This window comes from Mustela lutreola, chromosome 3 (assembly GCF_030435805.1).
Source record: "Mustela lutreola isolate mMusLut2 chromosome 3, mMusLut2.pri, whole genome shotgun sequence".
In the NCBI taxonomy this organism is placed as follows: domain Eukaryota; kingdom Metazoa; phylum Chordata; class Mammalia; order Carnivora; family Mustelidae; genus Mustela; species Mustela lutreola.
In genome coordinates this window covers 154,092,977-154,104,011 of record NC_081292.1, presented here as the reverse complement: position 1 = coordinate 154,104,011, position 11,035 = coordinate 154,092,977, and the positions used below count along the sequence as shown (strand labels likewise).

General features: G+C 40.4%; 1 protein-coding gene across 11 annotated transcripts in view; it reads right to left on the bottom strand.

Moving 5' to 3' along the window:
• Window positions 1-1,151: 1,151 nt before the first annotated feature.
• Window positions 1,152-11,035, bottom strand: part of RBMS1 (RNA binding motif single stranded interacting protein 1) — a 209,697-nt gene continuing 199,813 nt past the window's right edge. For all 11 annotated transcript variants that reach the window (XM_059167195.1, XM_059167194.1, XM_059167200.1 and 8 more), the window contains 5 exons: window positions 10,507-10,557; window positions 7,819-7,929; window positions 6,418-6,498; window positions 4,711-4,795; window positions 1,152-3,832 (listed from right to left, as the gene is read on the bottom strand). In XM_059167195.1, coding sequence (XP_059023178.1) covers window positions 4,718-4,795; window positions 6,418-6,498; window positions 7,819-7,929; window positions 10,507-10,557 — 321 coding nt within the window. In that variant the 3' untranslated portion in view covers window positions 1,152-3,832; window positions 4,711-4,717. The remainder of the gene's footprint in view (window positions 3,833-4,710; window positions 4,796-6,417; window positions 6,499-7,818; window positions 7,930-10,506; window positions 10,558-11,035) is intronic.

Genomic DNA, 11,035 nt, shown 5'->3' with positions numbered 1-11,035 from the left:
CCGCAGCTCCTCTCCGCCCAAGTGGTAGCCACCCCCCCACTCCCCCGGCACCATGAAGCACCATCACCCGGTGTGCCTGTTGCTCTTGCACAGGCAGAAAAGGTGCTCTGGAAAAAAGTGTTCACCAGTTTCCATGTAACAGCAGCCCCTGGATGCCCCAGGACTCCAGTGACAGAACGCCTTCCTAAAATACAAGAACAGAAGACAGACAAAACCTGACACTTGGCAGCCCGGAAGGCGCAGCATTCTTGCCTGCGGTCGCTGGTCGTATGAAGGAGCCCTGGGACAGGAGACCACGCAGCCTCCATCCTTGGCACCCTGTGCGTGTCGTGGTGAGGCTGCGGTCTCCACCTGCCGCGACATCCCTCTCCCTCCAGCACCCATCAGAGGGCCACGTTTCCTTTTCTGAATGAGCCATTCAGTACCGGGGTTTCCTGGCCCTGGTCAAGTTACCTGCTCCACACCCCACTTCTGTCCTCCTCGCCCCCCACGCCCCACCTGGCTGAGAGGTGTATGGAAATGGGTGGAGTATGGGGTCTTCTTGCCTGCTCCTCTCACCACTGCGACAGCCCTTGGGTAGCAGAAGCATTCTGTATGACAACACTGTAACAGTTAAGCCGCCTTGGGTAAAGGACTCAATTTCCTATACTACGCGCCTCTCACGAAGTACATCAGTTGGCAAAGAGAGGAGTTCTCTCCTCCATGCAAGCTCCACAAGAGCCTCCTGCGGGAAACAGCCGAGCGAGGTCACTGAGGAAGGCTCCCATCATCAAGGCATGGGTAAGATCAGCTTGAAATCCTTATCCCCTTTGCTCAACACGGATGGGACCGTTTTTACTCCGTTCTCTAGCTGGTCTGTGACACAGTCAAAGGGTAGCGGTAGGAGAGAGGTCTGGCTCTCTGGCCTTTCAGAACAGACCAAAGGTAGACTCTGGCTGACATGATGGCTGATGTCTCTGGTTCCCACACATGGATTTAAATTACCAGAGGAGGAGGGCTGGAAAGTTTTGTATTCTGAGTACACAGTGAATCTGAAATAATTTTCGACTCACTTTTAAACCACCTGCCCGAGCCGAAGGAAGAGATCAGGAATGAAATGCATGAAATTCTGATACACATTTAACCTACTTAAAAGAAACTGACAGGAAAAATAAAATTTCAGATGTTTTTTATTCAAAGGTTTTCAAAAGAAATAAAACAGAAAAAGCTAACAATCTGATCAAATGTACAGTTCAAAAATGTCTTTTGGCGTTTAACAACAAGTCCTAGGAAGGAAAACTACAGAGTTATCTTGAACCGGACAAATAAGTTACCACTGGCAAGTTTGTGGCACTAGTAAAACAAAAATAAAAAATTAACTCTCTTGATCATATAGATATCTCTATGAAAATCTTTTTTTTCAATCTGTACAAAAGGTCTTTCTTCATAAATTAATTTTTTTTTATAATTTAATGGCTGTCTACTATGTGATGTTTAACTGATTTTTTTTTATTTTTTATTTTTTATTTTATGTACAGAGGTTATGTTTCCCAAATCTTACCCAGACGAGTATGGCACTTAATTCAGACATATCTAGCAGCAGATTTCCCCTCCCCTCTAACCGAGCTATCAAATTTCTGTCTTAACTAATGCAAAAATATCAAGTAGTGAGAGACCCAGGTTTATAAACGTACTAGATACAAGGAGGGCGCTGCGTTCGGTCTGGACTTTCACAAAGCAGTAATATTCCAGGGAGCATAGAACCAATAATACCACAACTTTAAAAAAGGAAACAAAAACAAAAACAAAACACATTTCTCTTAGGACTATGTAATTTTCACTAGAATCTACACTTCTCAGAGCAGCAAGGACTTTTGAAACTATGAAATGTCACTGACATCTATAATCAAATACAAGCATAAAATTTAAGAACTAAGAAATACTTGAAAGAAAAAACTGCTTAGCCCTAGCTCCTGAGCTAGGAGGATTTGGTCTGTGGAAACAGGGAGGGCCAGCAACCTGTCCCAGCACAAAAGAAAACAGACTCTGAGGTAGATAACTGATCACACACAGTTGACCAGACAAGTACACAGTTTTGGAAGACAACTTAATTTACCATTGCTTTTCAAACGTATGCAACTGTCTTAATAAAAGAGCTTCAATAACAGTGAATTATCTTCTATGTACTAAAGTAGAAATAACTGTGTATTTATGAATCAGGAATTTCATAGTTTCAAAATTGGTTTCTCTTTACACTTAACACTTGTAGTGATGATGTAAAGTGTGGCACTGCTTGGATCCAAATCTTCCTTCATGCTTTTTTGTTTGTTGGTGTGTGTCCATACATCAATTAAAATTATAAAACCTAAATGCAAAGGTACAAAAAAGGCACATTCTCCTAACCGCAAACTGGTCCGGCAAAAATAAAGAGCACAGAAGATATGACGCTGAGAGAAGGTGGAGCTACTGGTTACTGGCTCTTCGGTCTTTGGTGAAGTTACCTTTAAAAGTGCCAAGTAATTTTGATTTCTCAAATTTATGTAATAGAGAGAGCTAGTAGCCAATCGTTTTGCTTCTATTCCTACCTCAGCTTATGTTTGAAGATAAAATCCTTACTTTTAGCTTTTGCCATTTAGTTGCAATAGCAACGTTTTTCGGTTTGCCAGATCTCAGGCGTAATTCTCAGTCTAAAGCACTATCATTAGTATAAAGGAAGGACAAAACATTCGGTGACTCCCCGCCCCCGCCCCCCCCTCCCCACCCCCAACCCCAACGCTACCTACACTAAATCTAGAACATCGAGTTAGTTTTTTTTTTTTCCTGAAAAAAGGCAAAAAAGACTTTACATTGCATCATACAGCAGATACCCTAAATCAGTCAAACTATCAGAGGAAACTGTTGGCGAACAGCCTTACAAACAAGTTACCCTATTAAAAGTTCCCCAGTCAGAAAATGTGTTTCACACAAAACATTTTTCCCTTCTTGCATTTCACTACCTTACACATTATGTGAAAAATCATTAAAAACACCTACTACATATTTAAAAAAGCCAAAATTTCAGCAACTTTTATTGACTACCTTTTAAAAGCCCTATGCTGCTGTTTTACAAGGCATAATAGACCAGCTCATTTGGTCAAAGCGTTCTACATCATTAGTTTGAACTAACTTTTACTGAAACAGCTACAGCATCAAAGGAGTTAAGGCAAATTGGAATTCATAGAAAAGGAGAAGACACTTCACACTACGTTGAAAGAAAAACGGAGAAGCTAAGAAGAGACACGCGGAGGGCAACACTGGATACAGCGACACTCACACTCGCAAGCACGGAACACCAGGGGGGGGGGAAGTCGGACTACTTAAACATCAGAGCCCACTGCATACAGCTGAAGAAAACGCAAATTAAACACAAAATGGACAAAAACCACAAAAATCTGGTCATGCACTTGGATAAGTCTTCATGGTCTTTGTGCATACCCAGAAAATTGAAGTTTTCTTTTTCTTTTCTTTTTTTCTTACTTTTTTTTCTCTTTTTTCCTTTTTTTTTCTTTTTGCATCATAACATTTGATAAAAATCTTTTGTTTTGTTTTTGTTTTTTGTTTTTTTTGATTTTTTTTTTTGTTTTTTTTTACTAAAATAAACCTGTTCAGGGGAACAGCTACTAGATGAATTTAAGGGTTTTATGCACCTTATAGAACTTATAGCAAAAATAGTTTTAGTTGATTTCATTATAAATAACGTTTTCAAGAACCTGTGCAAAACTGTCAATAATTTCCTAAAGCACAATTGATCAGAAAAATCCATGATTGTTCAGCCTTCACACCCTTCTTCATGTAAGAACGCCCTTATGTACATCTGGAAGAGAAAAATAAAAGATAAATGCTTTTGTACATCTGGTGTAATCTACCACAGAATTCTGTAACCTCCTCCTCGTTTCAGTGGTATACAGGTTTGAGAAAGTTAAGACGGTGCTGGTCACTGGTGGTAGGCCAACAAATGCTGGGACAGACGGTAGTTTCTAGAACCTGACTCCACCTTTCAAACCTGGGGCCTGCAGCATACTTTAGATCAGAGCAACCAGAGCTTTGGATCGAAGGATATGGACATTAAATTCATAGTCAAGATATTGCACCTCTTTAATACCAGATGAAGCCAAATCTTTGGCAGTATTTCCTTTCACTTGTGAGCATGAAAGCAATATAAATCTGGATGCATGTACAGCAGGACAAATTTGACACTCGGTGTACTGATTTGTTACAAATTTCTAAGGTGGGAGGGGTACGGATAATGAGAAAGTAACTATACACATTTGACTTCAATACAAGGCACTGTTCTTTTGGGCTAATCTGCAAATCCACAAGATATTAGCATTTCAATAACACAGGATTCTTTGGCCATACTAAGGTGGTGTGACCAAACCTGAGCTATTCTAAGTACCATTATGATAACAGAATCAGGGGCGCCTGGGTGGCTCAGTGGGTTGAGCGGCTGCCTTCGGCTCAGGTCATGATCTCGGGGTCTTGGAATCGAGTCCCACATCGGGCTCTCTGCTCAGCGGGGAGCCTGCTTTCTCCTCTCTCTCTGCCTGCCCCTCTGCCTACTTGTGATCTCTCTCTCTGTCAAATAAATAAATAAATAAATAAATAAATAAATCTAAAAAAAAAAGAATGATAACAGAATCATAGACTTTCCTTGAACTGAGCCCTATGGTTACAAAGATGTTTCCCTCATACCTCACAGTTACTTATTAGGTTGAAAGGAATATGGTGAATGGTCATTAGACGTCTCGACAGCCACCTGCTGCTGTCCACTTGCTTCCTACAACAAAGCAGGGCAGATAAAACATGAGCAATGACATCCAAACTCTGCTGCTCTCGTCTAAGTTTCACATCTGAAAACACAAGTGCTCCTTAAAAGTGATTTTCTTAATATTATGGGGGGTTTTCAAGGTCAATGATTTCCCTGAGGAGTTAAGATGTCTTACAGACCCAAAGAACCTCCCACCCGAACTTCTATGAGTTGTCTCTTCAGGTCAAACTACAATTTATCAAACAAATATCGGATCTCTTGGAGCCAGATGTAACTTGGAATTCAAGACATTCAGATTTTAGAATCTGAAAAATGGTAGGCATATGCCCTTCATCACAGAATATACCCTGTGGGGCCTAGAGCTACAACTCATCACCAAACACGCAGGCAGGTCTACACAGGAAGATATAAACATGCACAGAAACTGGGCTAAGATTTTGTCTTATATTAGTTCCCACTGGGTTTTGCCACAGGTCAGGTTTTTGCTAAAACAGTTATAAAGAGAATTTTTATTTTCAGATTTTGCTGCGTGTTTCAGAACTGCAGATAAGGGATTATGGGTTCTGGTAATGGTGGCTGTCAATAAGTACACAAATTTAAATCAATCAGCACAACACAAAACATAACAAGAATGCCCCAAAATAAACCAACCACAGTCCTAGGGCTGTTTCTGCAATTGGAAGCTACAGGATCTGTCTAGTGAGTAGGATTGATTGCGATGATGAATTTCCTTGGAATTTTAAGGGTACTTTGCAGACAAATGCTATGCTTTTTGTTCAATCCTTTTTTAAAAATTGTTTTAATTTGAATTCAATTTAGTTAACATATATTGTACTATTGGTTTTAGGGGTAGAATTTAGTGATCCATCAGTTGCATAGAACACCCTGTGCTCATTCTATCAAGCGCCTGCCTTCATGTCCATCCCCCAATTATCCTACCCCCCACCCATCTTCCCTCCAATAACCCTCAGTTTGTTTCCCATAGTTAAAAGTCTCTTACGGTTTGTCTGCCTCTCTGTTTTTATCTTATTTTTCCTTCCCTTCCCCTATGTTCATCTGTTTTGTTTCTTAAATTCCACATATGAGTGAAATCATATGATATTTTCTTTCTCTGCTTTCTGTCCAATCTTAAGTCAAGTGTCCGTCTTCTTCCATTAGCTATCCTAGCAGCCTCTATAAAAAAGAAGGTATGGTTTGGTCCTCATCCCTGTTAACAATTCTGAAACATCAGTATTTTTCAACTATTTTAATTACAATTAATTTCTTCTTATAGTTATTATTATTAACATGATCTTTGGTACTAGGATTGCAAACTCCAGCTTTATCTTAATTTGTGTGTAAGTATCCCTTTGCAGGAGACAAGATAGATTCTTGAAGGGTGCAAAACATGCTACAAGCTTGGAAAATAGTTCTGGGAGTCTGGGGGGTATGGCCAGGACACCGCTACACTAATCTGTATGCAGAGAATGATATTCCATGGTTGAAAATAACCCGAGCTCTAGATGCCCTCTAAACTCAATTCTTTATGCAAATATTTGACTTCTGATAGATTTTTCTTTGTGTTCTGTCTAATCTACCCACTTCTGAAACTACTCGTTGCCAGAACGGCCATCGCGTGGGTCTGTACCAACCTCAACAGGAACGGCTGTCGTCTGCACGTGTGTGTACTGCGGCAAATAAGCCCCTTGCATAGCTGATGTCGCAGGCATGTACTGAAAAGAAGAACATGGTCAGCATGGGAAATGATAAGCCATGCAAACATTCTGAGTGCTTGGAGAATTTTGAGATGGGAATGTCAAATTTTTGGAGCTCTCAAAGAAGAAATGTAAACAAGCTACCTCTAAGTTTAATTATCATGTGGAAAGCGAAGTGACTGTTTCTACTTTTTGAATCTGTCGAACTAAAACTCCCACCTTTCTTTGGATTTCCCAACAAACAAATACATGTGTGAAGATCATTAAGACTTCTCATTCTTGGGGCACCTGGGTGGCTCAGTGGATTAAAGCTTCTGCCTTCAGCTCAGGTCATGATCCCAGGGTCCTGGGATCGAGCCCCACATCGGGCTCTCTGCTCAGTGGAGAGCCTGCTTCCCCCACCCCCACACACACTCTGCTTGCCTCTCTGCCTACTTGTGATCTCTGTCAAATAAATAAATAAAATCTTAAAAAAAAAAAAAAAGACTTCTCATTCTCAATACTCAGTATATCACTAATGTGCTACTTTAGAAGATCTCATTTCAAAGCGCCTCATTATTTTCCAACAGTCCCCTGAACTAGTATTTAGAATTATTTTCACAGGGGAAGACCTAAGGAGTAAAGGACTTGTTGGATCTTTATCAGGTGACCGCAGAACAGGAAATGAACCCTTGCTTTCCTGATGTGGATGGCTATCCTTTCCCAAAGGCAGCAAAGCCTCCTTGCTGATCTCAAGGACCTGCCTGAGCCATCACAAGAAGCTGCTGCTGGGGTTTTGAACATAAGAGAGGAAAACATACTTCCCTTAGTTCTTTTCAGCACCAAGGATACGGTCTGAATTACAAGCCTTCGGCCATCTTACCATCTACATGTTACGCTGATATATATCAACGCTGGAAGTTCCTCTGGTGTAGCAGGCTCAACCTCAATCCCCAACAGAGTCTCCTGAACGCTAGAGAAGGAAGTCAATCCTAGGACTGTGAGACAGCGCCCCCACCCAGTTCCGTAAAAGAAGTGAAGTGAGGAAAAATTCCCTGCCTTTACCACCAAGTATCACTTTCGTCTTTTGCTTCCTGACACCAGGTCTGCAGTGTGAATGAACGGCACTAGTTACTGGGGCTAGATGTGGTCGTGTGGTTGCTAGATTCTGGCAGAGAGATACCCGAAGGACAGACATTTAGTTCATCAGTTAACCCCGTGGAAGGCGATGTGGAGGGTGAGAGGGGCTCGGACATAATCTTTGACATCATGGAGCCTGTAATTGATGGGGAAGACGCAGGCTGCATTAATTCACCCTCCTCTATTTGCTCAGACACAAGGTATTAATTGGCCACCTACTGTTCCGGTGCTGCCTAGTGACAGATGACTCATCTGCTGGGCCAGAGGGCTGATCATAGACGCAGGCTGTAGTGACATGGTGTGCTCCATCGAGGGAGTTAACACGGCCCCCTGGGGAGTTGGGAGACAAGCACAGTGTAAGATAAACTCAAGGAGGGAGTTCAGAGTCTGTCATTCCTTCCGCAAAGGAAAATGCCTTCGTTGAGAAATGTGAAACCAACATAACCTCCTCTCAAACTTGATTATGGTATCATAAACAATCTCCCAAAACCTTCTAGATAATGCTTCCTAAAACCTTTTTAAGAGCATTCATTTCAGGGCAATGACTGCATTAAACATCCTGCCTTTCCTTTCACTCACGTGTAAAGCAAGCTAGTCCAACAGGAGGAGCTGCGGGAGGAAATGCAAACCATTTTCGTCTGGCTGAGGTTACCAAAATGCTTTCTTGATTTTTAAAATAATAAATGATGGTTGGTGATTTATGCAGCCACAAAACAACAGGCCATATTGAATATTTATAAATATCATGTCTCATTTAAACATGTTCTGTACAGTCATTTGACTCAAGATCAGGCTCTTAGGATCAAGATCTCATTCTCCATTCACTGTTTCTCAGAACCTCCAGGTATCATTTGGTGCCAAGGGAGGGAGGGAGATGCAGATATGATTAATAATCCGACTTCAGATTCTTTGATTTTGTCTGAAAAAACCTCTGGTCATTAAAAATAAAATTAAATATAATCGAACAAAATGGGGTCGGGGGGGGGGGAGACAATAAAAAACAACAAAAAATCACCCACAACCCAGCCTAGCTTCTCCCTGACACATGGCTGCTACCGGCACCATCAGGGTACGATCTCCCGGACTCTAGCCTTGACATATCTGCAGAGTCGCAACCAGGGTACGTAAACAATTTCATATCCTGGGTTTTTTGCTCTGAACATTCTGTTATAAATATTTACCTCACTTGGCGCATAGTCATCATTATCATCATTTTTAATGACTGCATAATGGTACATTGACTATCTCAACCAAAATTAAATTAATTCTATTTCTGGATTTTTGCATTTCCTCTAATTTATCCTATATAATATTCTTACGGATTGTATTATTCCTCTCACTTTTGCAATCACCCCATTACCTGAGAGTGCAATTATTCTGATACATCCTATCAATATTAATGTTACGTTTTTGATATTACTGCAACTGATCTATCTCTTCCACACACTGTCTTATTGCTAATCGGAACACAGCTGAGGTCTGAGACTGGAGCGCAGGCACTTTAACTCTGGGGGACGGCAGTCTAAACTGGGTGGGGAAGGGGACCGAGTCCTCAGCTAGGAACGTTCTGCACACGCTACCAGTCTCCTCAAAGATGTGAAACTGGGATATGCCCAGGCTTTGTCTCTAGAAGTTGCCAAAAAAGACAGATATGTGTCAGAAACTGTTTGTTGTTCATGCAGTTCACAGAAAATTTGTTCCTTTAAAATTTTTAGTGTGCATCATCAGAAAGTGTGTGGTAGCATGGAAATGATTCAGAAGCCCAGAATATGCTGAAGGAATTTCCTGCTTCTTTTTGTCATTCATCTGTAGGAGCTACTGTCCAACAGTGTGCCTATAGAGACAGATAATGTGCACGTGTTTACACAGACACACACATCCGTCATCCGAGAGCTTGTCTCCTGTGTTATCAACTAAATGTGTTTTATCTGCCGCTTCAAAGTCATCTCAGCAACTTCCTGTTCAGAGCTTGTCCCTGGAGTAGTTTCAGACATATGGTCTTATACTGCATGGTATCCTCCTTGGAGGTGTCCTGAGAGAAACTCCTGTCTCAACTTCAGGCCAACAGTGGTGTGCTTCCCCCCTACGCAACTGACCTGTTTTTCTCTTAGAAGCACCGAGAACTATTTTGCTTACTAGAATTCCCATTTTGCCTTAGTTATTAGAAAGCTTAGGGCCAAATCTGTGGCCTTCTCATGCCAATCATATAGGTCATTGTGTTGGGCACTGCTAGCTTTTTTTGTGACTTTGTTCTCCGCCTTTATTTTTCACCTTTCAAAATGCATACTTTAACAATCTAGATTTTATGTATCTCTAAAAAACACATTAAATACACTATCTATTAATATGAAGTGTAACTCAATTAAAAAATATAATATGTACATATAAGTACAAAAAATGCTCAAGTCACTAAAGAAATCACAGTTACCAAAGAAAGTGTTACTGATTTAGTATTTATAATTTCCACAGAGGTTAAGTAAACTGATAAAAATCTCTAGCTTCCTTTTGAACACTTCATATTTGCATTAAACAGAATACAATTAAAATATGTCAGCTCTTTCATACCAACTACTGTTAAAAATACAGCAATTTAAAAACTTTAAAACTTCAAAAAATTGAATGGCCGTTTACAAAACCAGTATGAAGAAGAAAATGGCACCCTGCTTCAAATAGGAGAAATTTTCAGTTCTGACAACTGCACATTTGATTTAATGTCAACTACCAATATGTTTTATGACAAGGGTGGGAGGAATTTTTATAATAAACTTATACATTCTTATATTCCATGCTTAAAATTTCCCAAAGCCTACACCATCTTTGGCAAAAGGTTTTAATCCAGAAAACTGGCTTCCAAATGTATACACAGCTTAGCTGCAAACCACAAAGCCATTAAGTTCAAAAACTTACGGGGTGCTGTAGGATATAGGGTTGAGGTTGCATCCAAGAAGGACTTTGCACCTGGAAAAGGGATGATTTTGAAAAAAACATTGATTTCCACTGGAACATGCTACCTTTCTCTAGAGCTCTTTTAATCATGTTAAAATCTACAGAAGGAAAATAAGGAAGCAATACTATCAACGATTAAAAAGATTAAAGCAGTTAGAGTTCTTGGCAAGCTGGTCACTCTGAATAAGGATGAAACGATTATTTAAAACCAAGTTCCACTTGCCCATTCAAGAAGTATGTACTGAGTACCAGGCATCAAAGAGAAAAGGGCAAGTAAGACATGGGCCCCACCCTCAAGAAATTTACTAATGGAGATAAACAAGCTAACAACACAAATAGTGGAGTATGATAATCAAGGTATGAACTAGGCACTTTAGGAATACAGATAAATGAGAATTAATTCCAGCACATCTTATCACAAACTAATCCTTAAAGTATGTGCTTATTTAGAAAGAATAGCAAAATTCAATCCCTCTTTGATACCAGGATA